Source organism: Pantherophis guttatus, chromosome 3, assembly GCF_059756535.1.
Source record: "Pantherophis guttatus breed Tessera chromosome 3, ASM5975653v1, whole genome shotgun sequence".
NCBI classification, from domain to species: domain Eukaryota; kingdom Metazoa; phylum Chordata; class Lepidosauria; order Squamata; family Colubridae; genus Pantherophis; species Pantherophis guttatus.
In genome coordinates, this window is record NC_142065.1 from 104,916,907 (window position 1) to 104,932,814 (window position 15,908).

The following is a 15,908-nucleotide window of genomic DNA, read 5'->3' on the forward strand; positions in this document are numbered from 1 at the left end:
TTCCCCCCGGGAGACCATCTGGGCCTGGTGTTGTTTTTTTTTTGATTTTGGCAAGAGCCAATTTGAGTTCTTCCACTGTGATTTTGTTATTTAACATTTCTCTCTCTTCTTCCGTTATCTGTGGCAAGTTAGCTTCCATCATATATTGTAGAGTTTTATCTGGATCGATCGCTTCCTCCTTATATAAAGTTTCATAAAATTCTCTCACTCTTTCTAACTTATCCACTTCTTTTGTCAAGATATCACCATTGGAGTCTTCTAGTGTGAGAATTTGATTTTTTTCCTGTTCTTTTTTTAATCTGTATGCCAGCCATCTTCCCGACTTGTTGGCGTTCTCAAAGTGGTAGTGTTTTGTTCTCTTGATTTTTTGCGCCAACTCTTCCTGATCCAGAATGTTAAGATTATGCCTTGCCATCATCCACTTTTGTTTGGCCATCTCGTCTCCCGGGTTTTGTTGTAATTTGCTATCCGCTTCTTCTAGTTTCCTATTATAATCCTCTCTAACTTTCCTTTCTTCCTTATTTTTGAATGTCGTGTATGATATCGCTACTCCTCTCAAATACGCTTTCATGGTATCCCATACAATTTCCTTCGCCGTGCCTTGCTTGCCATTCTCGATGAAGAAGCGCTTAATTTCTTCATTTAATTTTATTATAAACTCTTTTTCATTCAAGAGGTTGGACCTTAGACTCCATCTTTGTTGCCTTCTCTTGTTAATATAGTGCCAATTTACTTCGAGAAGTTTATGATCTGTCCAAGTATTTATACTTATATCCACTTTCTTAATTTCTAGACCTAATTTTCTAGTAGTCCATACCATGTCGATTCTGGACCAAGAATTCTGTGGATTTGAGAAAAAGGTGTATTGGGAATCGTGGGGGTGTAAAGTACGCCACATATCAATTAGGTTAATTTCGTTCACCAGATCAAAGAAGCTTTTTGGCAGAGGTAATCTTTTATTTCTTTTTCTCTCCCCACTTTTATAATCTTTCTCTGGGTTAACAATACCATTAAAATTGCCTAACATACATATTTCAGCATGGGCCCAACTCCCTAATTGTTCGTGTAATTTTTTGTAAAATTGTCCCTGTTTCTCATTCGGGGCATATACTCCCACCAACATCATTTTTGCATTACCTCTCCTAATTTCTACCATTAGAATTCTCCCTTTAGTATCCTTGTACTTTAATTCTGCCTCAATTCCTTTTTTCACATATATCGCCACACCCCTTTTCTTTTTCTCTGCTAATGACACAAATAGTTTGCCAAATTTAATAAATTCTAGACAATTTGCCTCATTTTTTTTTATATGAACCTCCTGTAAACAAATTATGTCTGGGTTCTGTTTTACCAGTTTTGATAAAATTATCTTTCTTTTTTTTGATCATTTAAGCCATTAACGTTTAAGGATAAAATTTTTAGGCCATCCATTTCTTGTATTGTGCCCGAATTCTAGTTCTTATTTGTCTTTAGCGTTACTGCTCTTACTGAAAACCACAACCATTCTTATGTTGTCACTTCAGCTTTCCTTTGCTTTACATACTTGCAAAGATCACAAATGTGAGAACTGATTGTAAAATTACTAACTGCAAATGGTCAATAAATGAGACAGGTACTAAATGAGAATGACCAATACAGCCTTTGAGTAAATGCTGACTTTTGGCGATTGCCTGGTTTTGCTTGAACGTGCATTATGACTTTTAAATTGATACTTCTTTTGAATCTTGGCTCCTGCCAAGAACCTTAGAAGTTAGTTCTCATGCAATAGAAAAAAAAACAACCAGATATAAACTTGTTCATTGCCAAAACAAAAATGGAGGTTATCTGGGCCTCCTACCCTTTCTGGCTCCACGGACTTGCAGTGGCATTGGCAGTGGGGGGAGGGGAATAGTTTCCCATGAGCAACCTAGATCCTGCGCATGTGCAAAGGAAGCTTTGTGTGCTTGCCCGCTGTTTGCATGGCCCGGTTCCCAACAATTCCTGGTTCTGGCTTCCTGATGTTAGGATGTCATGACATTATTATTATTATTAGTAACAGTAAGTAGTATTCAGTTTTTAATCTAATGGGTTCTTCCAATCCATGAATCCCCCATCTTATTGTGTGCCCTAGATATTTCCATTCTACGTGTAGCACCTTGTATTATTCTATGCTGAAGGACATCTTGCTCCCCTTAGTCCAGTCTTCCAACTTGTTTATTTATTTATTTTTATATCAAATTTCTTAACTGCCCATCTCCTTCACAAAGAGGCTCTGGGCAGTATACAATTTAATCAGTATAATACAACATTAAAAACTGAATAGTTTAGGATTAATTTGTTTGATGAAAAACAACATTGAACATTCTAAAACTACAAAAATGAAGAGTTCCAAGATGGGGAGAGACCAAGAGTTGTTAATGCAGGTGTGTGTGTGTGGGGGGGGAGTTCTCATGGGACCAACCAGCCCCATGTGGCTGTGTAGGCCCCTGTATCCCCCATGCAAGGCTACACAGCCAGTTTTTCATCCCTTTGAGGAAACCCAAGAGATTAGGCGCTTTCCTCCCCCACTTTGTCCAGATTGCATTGCTATCTCGCTCTGTTATCCTATGTATTGGCCAGTCCTCCCAATCTTTTTAATCTGCAAATCTGATAACCAACCAATCAATACCATTATCCAGGTCATTAATAAAAATGTTAATTTTAGCCCCAAGAAAGATCCCCAAGGAACATGCTGATCACTGCTCTCCAACTCAACCTAGAGCTATTGATGTTGACACTCTGAATGTGGCTACCCAGCCAGTTATGGAACTACCTTATTGAAGTGCCAGCCAAACCTCATTTTAACAGCTTGTCAATGACAATTTATGTGGAACTTGGCAGACATTTTGCTGAATAGCATTCTCCTTATTCAATAAAATAGTTACTTTGTCGAAGGAGACAAGGCTTGTCTCATCTGACCTATTTTTGACAAAGTCATGCTGATGCTTAGTAATCATAGTATTGTCTTCAGCTACTTTTACAAATAGATAGTTTTATTGTTTGCTTCAATGTATTTCTGGGTATTGATGCTCACTAATGCATAATAATTATTTGGTGCTTCTTTCTTTCTTTCTTTCTTTCTTTCTTTCTTTCTTTCTTTCTTTCTTTCTTTCTTTCTTTCTTTCTTTCTTTCTTTCTTTCTTTTTGAAGTCAGGGACCATATTTGCTCTTGTCCAACTTTCTGTCATCTCCCAGAAACTCCAGGATTTCTCAAAGTTTACCAATAGAGGATCCAAATAGAGGATCCAAGAGCCCTGGTGGCGCAGCAGACTAAAGCACTGTTATTAACATCAGCTGCCTGCAATTACTGCAAGTTCAAATCTCACCAGGCTCAAGGTTGACTCAGCCTTCCATCCTTTCTAAGGTAGGTAAAATGAGGACCCGGATTGTGGGGGCAATAAACTGACCTTGTATATAATATATAAAAAGTATGAAGGCTATTGCTTAATGCATTGTAAGCCACCCTGAGTCTCCGGAGAAGGGTGGCATAAAAATTAAAAAAAATTTTTTTTTTTAAAAAAAAGATCTTTAGCCAGTTTCTTCCATATTCTAGAGCAGGGGTGTCAAACTCAATTTCACTGAGGGCCGCCTCAGGGCTGTGGTTGACCTCAGGGGGTTGGGCTGGGCATGGTCGACTGGATGGGTGTGGCCAGCTTGATGCCACTCACTGGATATGGCTGACTGGGTGGGTGTGACCAACCAGGTGGGCGTGGCCAGCTTGACGGCATTCCCCAAACTGTTGGCATGTTTCCTCTTTGCATTGGGTAAACCGGACTGAAGCCACGATAGCCCGATGTTTCCTCTTCGCACTGGGTAGACCGGGCCAAAGCAATGCGAGTAGACCGGGCCGAAACAATGCAGGCTGGCCCCTTACATTTTCCAAGATGGCCCCACAGGCCAGATCCAACCACGTTGCAGGCTGGATCTGGGCCGTGGGCCTTGAGTTTGACACCCCTGTTCTAGAGTATATTTCATCAGGGATGGGGACTTGGAAGATATTCGTGGGTTCTCAGCTTTTCTACCATAAATTATTTATCAAAGTTCCTGGATTCTTAGATGCTTGTTCAAGTATTTTAAGCCTAGCCTGCCAAGACGTGTAACAGCAGAGGTAAGAAAGCATGTGTAGAACAATTGGTATTACACAGAAATCTTACACAGATGCTATAGGAGTCCATTGCAGCTGCTGTTTCCATAAAACCTTAGCTTTTTACTTCAGTCTCAGTAACTTGTTTCCCAAAGAAAAATATCCTACTATGCTGACTCCTGAACTCATTCTTCATCCCACTAGCTGCTCCATCAAGACCTGTCCATATTACTTCTCTGGCCTATGGTTCTTGCCTCAAGCACAATACCCAATTACCCAAAATACAGATCAGATTATGGCCCCTGCTTTGGGGCAAAATTAATTGCATGTTACCTATGTCTTGGTCATATACCCAGTAAACTTTGATAGTCCTTTCACATCAATTGTCGGTGAGCCAAACCTACAACCATTAAGCTTCTATTTGAAACAGCTTAGAATTGGCTTTGATAAAATATATTATTTGTACTAAGTAAAATGTCCTTTAGAATTGCATAAATTGTAAAGGAGATACATCTTTCCAGCTTTAATAAAATACTAATGCATTTTTCTACATTTCCAGTCAGCTGCCTAGACTACTAAAAAAGAAGAAAGGCATGGCAAAAATCTCTTTTTGTCTAAGAACATCAAAATGTTTTTGAAGTGAAATCTGTGTCATTCAATTCAGTAGCTCAAATGAGCAGCATACTGTTCAGATCTCCTTAGGCTAAAGTCTATTACTGTCTAATAAGAAAAAGAATTATAAACTAGAAAATGACAATAATATCTACATTCTTTTTTTAACTGCCGCCTGGATATTCACAATCTTTCTCTTATTTTATTCCCATACTATTTGACTCAAAACATGAAAAATATCTACAACATAAACTATGGATCATTGGTGGATTTAAAATATAAGAATGTTACAATATTTTGTTTTATAATATCACGATAATACAAAATTTCATTCAAAATGTTAGGAAAAGAATACTGATAATATCTGCTTTGCTAAAACACAAGATTTAATGGTGGCTACAAATGTCAATTTAATTTAAATTTTTCAGTTTTGATACTGCCCAACTCCACAATGAGTTATTCTGAATAACAGAGCTGGAAGGGACTTTGGAGGGCTTCTAATTCAATTGCATGCTCGGGCAAGAAACTCTATACCACTTCAGACAAATGTCTTGGCAGCTTCTAATTAAAAAGAACAATTATTCAGTGGAACAACTTGCGTCCAGAAGTTGTGAATGCTCCAACACTGGACGTTTTTAAGAAAAGATTGGACAACCATTTGTCTGAAATGGTATAGGGCAAGGGTGTCAAACACAAGTCCTGTGGGCTGAATCCGGCCCATGATGTGGTTAGATCCAGACTGCAGGGCCGTCCTGGAAAATGTAAGGGACCAGCCCACATTGCTTCAGTCCAGTCTACCCACATTGCTTTGGCCCGGTCTATTCGCGTCATTTCGGCCTGGTCTATCCAATGCGAAGAGAAAACATTCGGCCAGCATGGCTTCAACCCAGTCTACTCAATGCAAAGAGGAAACATGCCAACAGTTTGGGGAGTGGTGTCAAGCTGGCCATGCCCACCCGGTTGGTGACGCACACTCGGTCGATCATGTCCGGTAAGTGGCGACAAGCAGGCCACACCCACTCAGTCAGCCATGCCCACCCAATCAGCCACGCCCGCACAGGTCCCCCAAGGTCAACCACAGCCTTGATGCGGCCCTCAATGAAATTGAGTTTGACACCCATGGTATAGGGCTTCCTGCCTGAGCAGAGGGTTGGACTAGAGGACCTCTAAAGTCCGTTCTGTTCCATTCCATTCCATTCAGCCACGGTGGCGCAGTGGTTAGAATGCAGTACTGCAGACTACTTTTGCTGACTGCCGGCTGCCTGCAATTTGGCAGTTCAAATCTCACCAAGGTTGACTTAGCCTTCCATCCTTCCGAGGTCGGTAAAATGAGGACCCAGATTCTTGGGGGCAATATGCTGACTCTGTAAACCACTTAGAGAGAGCTGTAAAGCACTGTGAAGTGGTATATAAATCTTAAGTGCTATTGCTATTGCTATTCCATTCCATTCGTCAAAGAAAAGGGAATAAAACCAACCAGAATCACTAGCCCCGTAACAAAAAGACCAAAATGATACTCCAAAACAGCGGGGAAAGGGAGCGGGACTCAACTACCATCTTATCACTAAGCCTGAGACAACAAACAGGTTTTAAACAATTTATTAAAAAACCAGATAGATAAAGGAAAATATTTGTAGCTCAGGGTTGAAATGAGGGGTCTTTAGTGCTCTCTGAGCTTGGTTGTTTTCTTACAGATGTTTTATTACCCAAACTTGGTAATATTTACCTAGTTTGGGTAATAAAATGTCTGCAAGAAAACAACTAAGCTCAGAGATCATTAAAGACCCCTCAATCAGATAGGTGTTTAGATGTTAGTCAGGTTAGTCAATGAATGCCTTAAATCCATTTGTTTAGTGACCGTTTGATATTACTCCACTGAAAAAAGTGACAGTTTTTCACAGTTATGACTACTGCAGCATCCCCATGGTGTCATGATCAAAATTCAGATGCTTGGCAATTGGCATGTATTTGTGACAGTTGCATTGTCCCAGAGTCATCCTTTGTGACTTTCTGACAAGCAAAGTCAATGGGGAAGCCAGATTCACTTAACAAACACATTACTAACTTAACAACTTCAGGGATTCACTTTACGATTGTGGCAATAAAGGTCGTAAAATGGGACAAAAGTCACAAAACTACTATCTCACTTGTTTACTGTCTCATTTAGCAACAGAAATAAATTATGGTCATATGTCGAGGACTACATGTATATGTCTTCGGGGAGATATTATTCCAGAGGGCAGGAATTCTCCCTGAAAAGGTATAGTTCCTAGGTCCTAGAAGTTGATTTTGTTCACTTGAGTATGCCCATTTTAACTGATATCACCAGGTGGATAAATGATATCGAAAATAATGGTCCCTGAAGCAGCCAGGCCCTATGAAGGACTTTACAGGTGATAACCAGCATCTAGAATTGCAACCAGAAGCCATATGCAATCTATTCAGGTCTTTTCCTGTGTAAGATTGAGAGTATCTTGGCGACGTTTCAACGAGGACCCACTCGTCATCTTCAGGCTGGTGTCTTCGGCTTCGTGCATGTGCGAGCAAAGCGTGATCGGAGATACCATCTCTCTATAAATACTGGTGGGGGTGTGGAGTGCTGGCTTTGTTGTTGTAAGCGGGCCTGAAGATGATGAGTGGGACCTCGTCGAAACGTCGCCAAGACACTCTCAATCTTACATGGGAAAAGACCCGAATACACCAAGACTTGCATACCTGTACCCATGAAAACCTACGAAATATATATATATATATTTGTTATATATATATCAATATATATATCAATATATTTATATTTATATTTATATATAAATATATATATATTTGTTTTCGTAGATTTTCACGGGTACAGGTATGCAAGTCTTGGTGTATTCAGGTCTTTTCCTGTGTAAGAATGAGAGTATCTTGGCGACGTTTTGACGAGGTCCCACTCGTCATCTTCAGGCTGGTGTCTTTGGCTTTGTGCTTGTGTGAGGAAAGCATGATTGGAGCTGCGTGATCGAAATAGAGAAACACCCCCATAACATGAATAAATGCGACAATATCTCCTGCCTACTGGACATCTGGAAATTAGCCCTAGTCAACAGAAGAGTCCCAGCCACGAAGATTAACACCGGACCCAAGATAACACATGACACCACCACCAATCATCCTTACCAGATTCAAACCCAAACCCATCCCATAGACGAAGTACAACCACCATCCAGAAGCCAGACCACGGCAGCATCACCAGCTGCTGCACCCCCCTCTGATCTTCACACAAAGCAAACTGACACACGCCACGAACACATGGCAAGACCTCAAACTTGGAGCCAAACCAAAGCCCGGGATGTGGCATCACAGCCATCTGCTCAGGACATTACATCAAAAAACTCAGGATATCACAACACTAGAACTCAGGATGTTAACACACAGCCCATTACCCAGGTCGTTAAAATACAAAAGACTAATGGGCACACATCAAGGACCTCACCCACAGAGGATGTTACGAAACAGCTGACTAATCTGTAAACATTAACTCCATCAACCAATCAAGATGTAACAACACAGGCAACCAACCCACTCACAGCAACAAAGCCAGCACCCCACACCTTCCCACCAGTATTTATAGAGAGACGGCAGCTCCGATCACACTTTCCTCGCACAAGCACGAAGCTGAAGACACCAGCCTGAAGATGACGAGTGGGACCTCATATATATATATATATATATATATATATATATATATATATATATATATATATATATATATATATATATATATATATACACATACACACACACACTTTAAACAAACAAACTGAAATCTATTCAAATGTTGCTAGTCAGAATACTAGCCAGAAGAAACAAACTCTCTCTTACCTCCTTTTCCTTGTTCAACAACACAAGCTGGCTGTTGGTCAGAATACAGTACTTTGTCTCCCATATTATAGTTTCTGAATCAGGGGACTGACCACAAGATAGTCTATGAGTTGCAGGTCCTTTCACATCTGTAAAAAAAAAAAAAGCATAATTAGAACATATCAGCTACCCACTCAGGTGCTAAATATAGATTCAGCAGAGCAAACTTATGCATGTTTATAACCCCTGGGGCATAGTCAGGACTGCATTCGTTTAGTATGACTTGCTTACAATATTTGTAAAAGCAAGCCAATAAACAATCCCCCTCCCTATGCAATCCTACTCAAATTATCACAATTTGTTAATCTAACCAGCTTTAGCAATACTATATAGTATCTATGCCAAGAACTAGCCTGACTAGGTGGTTCAGTGGCTAAGACACTGAGCTTGTTGATCAGAAAGATCGGCAGTTGGACGGTTCAAATCCCTAGTGCAGGTCTCCTGCGTGAGCAGGGGATTGGACTAGATGACCTCCAAGGGTCCCTTCCAACTCTGTTACTGTTACTGTAAACTATGGATTATATGTGAAAATTAACCTAAGGAGATGTACACAAAGCAATTTCCAAACTGGAAAAAAGTTGGTTTTTATTTAGCTCACAATATAAAGGTGTACAAAGGTAGATTACCGGGAAGTCTCTAGCAAATTTTGCGCATATGATGCAATTTCTTTATACCACCATTAAAAATCAATGACAGTATTGATTTAGTGCAGATATGATTGGAATCCATAATGCCCACTATAAGAATTAAGCATAGTGAACTTCAGGCTAGTCTATTCTTCTGGTCTTCTTTTTATTGAAAAGGAGATACTGATGCACTAAATGCCCAGGGAAGGAAAAATGCATGAGCCTTGGGATTGCCATGGCTTACTCATACAGTGTGGGAAAATACAACCTCAATTGAACTGTTGCCTACAATCTAAAATATGCTATTTTATCAGAGTCATCCATGTAAGAATGGGGCATATTTTATTTTAAGAAAAGAAATTGAAACAGTAATTTGCTCAACAGAATTCATGGCAGACAATTTTCAATTACAAATGTGTAGGCATTTTACAAAGAACTCAAAACTCTTTGCACACTGATTATTATTACAGTCAATTAATGAAGTAGATCCTGGCTGGGCCTGAAAGAGTGTATCCGCCTACAGTATGTCTATTAAATATTCCAATGACTGAGATGATAAAATCACAGAACTGAAAGACAGTTGAAAAGTCATAGATACAAAATCCATGCTACTGCAGGAAATTGCCACAAGAGCAACAAACTCTCTAATAAAGGTTACCACCTCTTCTAAACAATCTTGGCCATTGTTTGCAATAGCCATCAAACTGCTTCTCCAGTTGACTCTTCTAAAAAATACTGAAACAACAACAAAACTTTGAACATTCCTATAGGACTTTTCAGATAGGGCATAATCTAAAGTGGAGACATTACTCATGCTCTCTATATAAAAAAACCTATACATTATGTATAGGTAGTCTTCAGAATACTGTTGCAGAATTCTAAATCTAAAAAGAATCCATTGTAAGTGACTTTTCCCATTCATAAACTTAAATAATACAGTATACTGACAATCTGCAGAACCCTCTCCAACAGAACTATTAAAATACTGTTTAATATGGCATAAGAAAACTCCCAACTATGGGAGACTGAGAAAGTGCTGTAAAAACAATGGTGGATGAATTAGGGATTTGCAAAATATTTATCCATGGAAGAGCTAGTTTTAGTGAACCATAGATTGATGGAAACATGTCTTTTGAGGAAGAACTGTCTTGTCTTGGGCAGCAATGGAAGAAAGCCAAGTACTACCAAGAGCCTTGGTAGTACAGTGGTTTAATGCACCCTGTAATTAACACAGCTGCCTGCAATTTCTGCAGGTTCGAATCTTACCAGGCTCAAGGTTGACTCAGCCTTCCATCCTTTCTAAGGTAGGTTAAATGAGGACCCAGTTTGTGGGGGCAATAAGCTGACTTTGTATGAATATACAAAAGTATGAAGGCTATTGCTTAACGCATTGTAAGCCGCCCTGAGTCTCCGGAGAAGGGCGGCATATAAATAAATAAATTTAAAAAAAAGAATATTTGTGACAATAGCAGGATATTTTCCCTAAGGACATGTTTGTGACTTAGAAGCTCAGGCAAAGGATCAAACTAGATTTTGCTATGACATCTAAATCAGTCTAAACTAGAGTTTCCCAAAGTGGTAAATATCCTCAAGGACTATCCAAGGGGTCAATACTGTTGTTATTATTTGTAGTATTATTAATTAAAGTAGTATTTATTAAATTATTTTCATATAATAAATGGATGTTGCTGAACAATCTGTAACTTCATGAAGGGCTCAGTGAACTGAAGAGTTTGAGAATACTTGGCCTAAACCAGGGGTTCAACCTCGCAGAATCACGTCATCATGTGACGTATCACGACTTTTCCCCCTTGGCTAAACCGGGGGTGGGCATGGCCAGTACGTGATGCATCTGGCCCGTGGGCCACGAGTTTGACACTCCTGGTCTAAACCAATTGAATCATGTGTTCTTTGACCTTCTCAATTGATGTACAGGTAGCCTTCAACTTTCAACCATTCATTTAATGACTACTCAAAATTATAATGGTATTAAAAAAAGAGACTTGTGACCAGTCTTCACACTTAGCTTGTCATAGCATCCCTATAGTCACGTGATCAAAATTCAGGTGCTTTGCAACTGGCATATACTTAGGATGGTTGCAGCACCCTGGGGTCATTTACAATCTTCCTAGCTGGCTTCTAACAAGCAATATCAATGGGGAGAGTTATGGATTCACTAAATAACTGCATGATTCATTTAACAACTGCAGTGATTCACTTAACTACTGGGGCAAAAAAGATCATACAATCGAGCACGACTCACTTAACCATCTTGCTTAGCCACATAAATTTTGGTTCCAATTATGTTCATAAATCGAGGATTATTTGTACCATGTTTTACATTTCGTATCTAAAAAATGATCTAATACTATCTCTTGGAGCAATTATAGGACAGAAAAAACAGCAAGGCTTTGGCTCTTTATGCATTTTCATTTAAGGAGCAATACAAGAATCACCAGCCACCCTAGCACCCACCACGCACAAGCTTGGCACTCCACAAGCAATTCCATCAACAGACACATTGACCTACAACCAGCCTATGAACCCCTGAGAATTGAAATCAACCACACAGTCAACCAGAGACAGTCCTGATCCTCAACCAACACATTAAAGCCCTCAACCAGCACTTCACCTCCCAATGACCCTCACCTGACATGACCCATCACAAGACCCTCACTTGATGCAACCCACACCTGAAATTATTACTAAGATCCCAAAAATAAAAGCATAAAATTAAGATTATATTATTTAATTAAGCATTTATTATTAGACTTGGTATATGGCATATTGTTTCCCACTTCCCTTGAGTCCTTTTGAATGGAATGACTCATTTATAATTTTTAAAAATCAAGTAGCAAGCAGACAACTAATAGTCACATGATGGGCTTGTTTGGACTGCAAAAGAAATTCAAAACAGGAGGAAATGTATGGTTGTTATTTCTGTATTTATAAATCTATAGAGGACAATCTGTGTTTTCTATATGACTCAGAAGCGCTCTCATTTTCACTGACCTTGACCAAAAGTACTGTACTGTAGTAGCTGTCAGATCCCTAAAAGTGATCCTGCCATTCAAGTAGAGGAAGGGGGAGACTTGGATTCGAGTTACTACCATGGTTACTATCTGTGTCATCAGATATTTTATAACCTATATCTTGGCGCCAAGGAGGCCTGAGGTTCCCTTTACCTGCAGGAATTTATATGATAGCCATGTGGGTTGTCTCACTTTATGTCAGCGTTCTAAATTAGGCTTTCTTCCAGCGCTGACATAACAAGTTGAAGCAGAAAGAGCGGAAGCTTGATTTATTGCTGAGATGAACTTTTACCTAGTTTTGTATGTACAGATAGTGTTTCCTGGGAGACGAGGATGGGGGTCGCATTCCTGTGAAAAGAACGTGCCGGGATGTAGAGATGGATCTGTATGATGGCCAATGGGACATTGGGGTTGGAGAGCGGAAGAGGAGGGGGTTGGAAGGAGGGGCCAGTTTGGCTGCAATTTGAATCAGAAATGTCGGATTCTGCTATTCTTAAAAATAAAATGATTCATTAGACAGCTTGCGCTTGAGAATGAAGTTTATTCAAGATAGCACCGAAACCTGACACTTTAAAGGATAGTGATGGGAATGCAGGTTTGTTCGGGTTCTCAAAGGAAATAGTAAAGAAAACATCTTCACACTTGTGGATTGGCTAAAATCTGCATTCAGACTTAAAGGGAGAGGTCCCTACCACTTTAATCCTACTGCTTTGCCTAAGGGTATTCAGATTGTGCTTTACCTGGATGGCTTTCACTTCTGCTTAATAAAAGAATCCTTTTGAACAACCACGTTTCAAGAGTTCGTACTTTCTTAAGTTGGAAGGAGAGGCGATCCTTACAGAAAGCACAATCTGCAAAATGGTCAACCCAGAGAAGCAATCTTCGCTCTACTGAGGGGACCTTGCAAATCATGTCTGAATGAAGCAGAGAGCTGGGAGAAACCGATTGCTGGGGAGAGACAGCAACCACCACCCAGTCGGATGCCTATTTTGTGCACCCCATCGGAGAGAATGAGGTAACCCTGGAGAATCCTGAAAAGCCCCGCTGGTCAATTGGCATCGGGAAGAAAGATAGCTGGGATGAGAGAACGAGGGGAGTCACCCTCAACCGTGGCAACCAAAAACCAGGGTGGAAACTGGAACTAGAAGTCCTTGCTGACCAAGGAGGACTGACAGAAGCACCACTGAGGGAGGACTATCTGAAGAGGCATATAACCCAATTGGTGATGGAAACTTTGGAAAATCTCAACATCCGAAGGGAGCCAGGACAACAACCAACAACAACAACCAAAGGGCGCGGAAGGGGCAGCCATTGTGGAGGCTCCCTTCTGGAGCCGGCCTATTGAGCAGAGGGCACAGCAGCAGTGGGAGAAGACCCAGCAAACCCTCCCCTCCAGGCAGCACGCACACTGGCGCCCATTCCCAACCAGCCCCAGGTCCTGCAACTGGAAAGAGAAACTCCCCCCCCCCTTGGGGTGAAGTTTGATGGGAATCCACAACAATTAGGATTCTTTGTGGCACATGTGCTAACCTACATGCAAGAGTATGGGCGTGATTTCCAAACCCAAGGATCCCGACTGCAAGTTATGACCCTAGCCCTAGAGAGTGCCGCAGCCAGATGGATGGTGACCCTACATAACACCAATGCACCAGAACTGCGGAATTTCAACCGTTTCATGATGGCCCTGTGACGTTGGTTCGAGGACCCACTGGCAGATCGCAAAGCACGCGACCGCATTAAGGTGGTGAAGCAGGGGCGATGGCCAGTAGCAGAGTATACTGAAGAATTCCCGGACCTCGCATGTCATGTGCACTGGCCAGAAGATATTTTGGTGAGCTGTTTCAAGGACGGGCTGAGTGATGATCTATACAATGCCTGCGTGGCCCGAGGGGCACCGAATCACCTACATGAATGGTATGTCACCGCCGAAGAAGCTGAGATCAACATGGCCAGAAACAAGCATCGAGCGGGACGAGCATGGAAGAAATCCCCCCCCCCATGGAAGCAAGAGCCCATCAAACCACAAACCGCATTCTCCCCGAGATCTTCAGCCTGTTTTAAGTGTGGAAAAGAGGGACACCGAGCTGCAGAGTGTCGCTCGCAAACACCTGGCCGGAACCACCCACCGGGGGAGAACCCGGCAAAACCGGGTCGGCATGGGAAGGAGACTGCCCTGAGGAGCAGGCAGACCACAGAGATTCCATCCCCTCCCGCCTTTGGGGAGGAAACCCTGGCATCTGTACAGGAGGAATCACACTCATTTGGAAGTGATCCAGATGATGAGCCACTGGTAAGCAAACCAATTAAACCACTTACCCTCCCCTTAAGACTATTTATCCCAAACCAGGACAGGGAGATAAGTATCTCCACTCTAGTGGATTCAGGGTGCACCCGTTGTTTGATCAGCCCAACCCTAGTAGGGAAGTTAGAGATTAACGTAAGAAAGCTGAAAAACCCTATTGCTTTCTGCCAACTAGATGGGTCAATAGCAGGAGGGGAGCCAGCTTCTTTTGCCACTGAGCCTCCACATATAGGCATCGGAAGCCACAAGGAGAGGCTTACATTTATAGTGGCACCTGGCTTGGAATGGCCGTTGGTTCTGGGCCTTGCATGGCTGAAAAAATGGAACCCAAAAATCAATTGGAAACGAGGCATCATAAATTTCCAGAGGAATGTGACTTTTGCCGAGTATCCACATAAAGGAACTGAGGGGGCAGAGAATCGAGAAACAGCCAGTCACACCACACCAACTGAGGGCATACCATAGAATACAAGGATTTAGCTGAGGTTTTTAGCGAAAAAGCCTCAGATGAGTTCCCCCCCCGCGCGCCACTGACTGTGCAATAGAAATCTTACCCGGCGCGAAACTCCCTAAACCCAAGATGTACAGCATGTCACCGAGGGAGTTGGAAGAGCTGAGAACATTTATTGAGAAAAACCTAGCAAGGGGTTTCATCAAGCCAGCCCAACCAAAAATTGCAGCTCCAGTGCTATTTAGAGAGAAAAAAGATGGCTCATAACGTCTCTGTGTTGATTTTAGAAACCTCAATACTATCAGTGTGCAGAACATGTATCCTCTCCCCCTTATGAAAGATATGCTAGCACACCTCGCTAAAGGGAAAAAATTTTCAAAGCTGGACTTAAGGGAGACTTACTACCATGTCAGAATTAAGGAAGGGGATGAGTGGAAAACGGCATTTAACACCCCCCTCAGCTGCTACCAATTCAAGGTACTCCCCTTTGGGTTGCAAGGAGCTCCTGCAGTGTTTATGCAGTTAATAAATGAAGTGCAGCATTTATATAAGGGGGTCCTGGTCTACTTGGATGACATTTTAATCTATACCGAGACCAAAGCAGAACATGTAAAACTAGTCAGGACAGTTTTAAACAAACTCCGCTCTACCAAACTTTACGCCAAACTTTCCAAATGTGAATTCCACCAGGAGAAGATTGACTATTTGGGATACCGCATTTCACACCAGGGAGTTGAGATGGATCCTCTAAAAGTGCAGGCTGTACTTGATTGGGACCCTCCACGCACACGTAAACACTTACAGAGCTTCCTGGGGTTTGCCAACTTTTACCACCAGTTTATCCCTGCTTTCACTCAGATTGCCCTCCCCATCACCAAGCTCT

At 41.5% G+C, this 15,908-nt stretch overlaps 1 protein-coding gene across 5 annotated transcripts in view; it reads right to left on the bottom strand.

The window, feature by feature from the left end:
* The window catches only part of RASAL2 (RAS protein activator like 2), a 235,918-nt gene that overhangs the window by 120,754 nt on the left and 99,256 nt on the right, over positions 1–15,908 (bottom strand). For all 5 annotated transcript variants that reach the window (XM_087890144.1, XM_034409725.3, XM_060690139.2 and 2 more), the window contains exon 2: positions 8,576–8,703. In XM_087890144.1, coding sequence (XP_087746270.1) covers positions 8,576–8,703 — 128 coding nt within the window. The remainder of the gene's footprint in view (positions 1–8,575; positions 8,704–15,908) is intronic.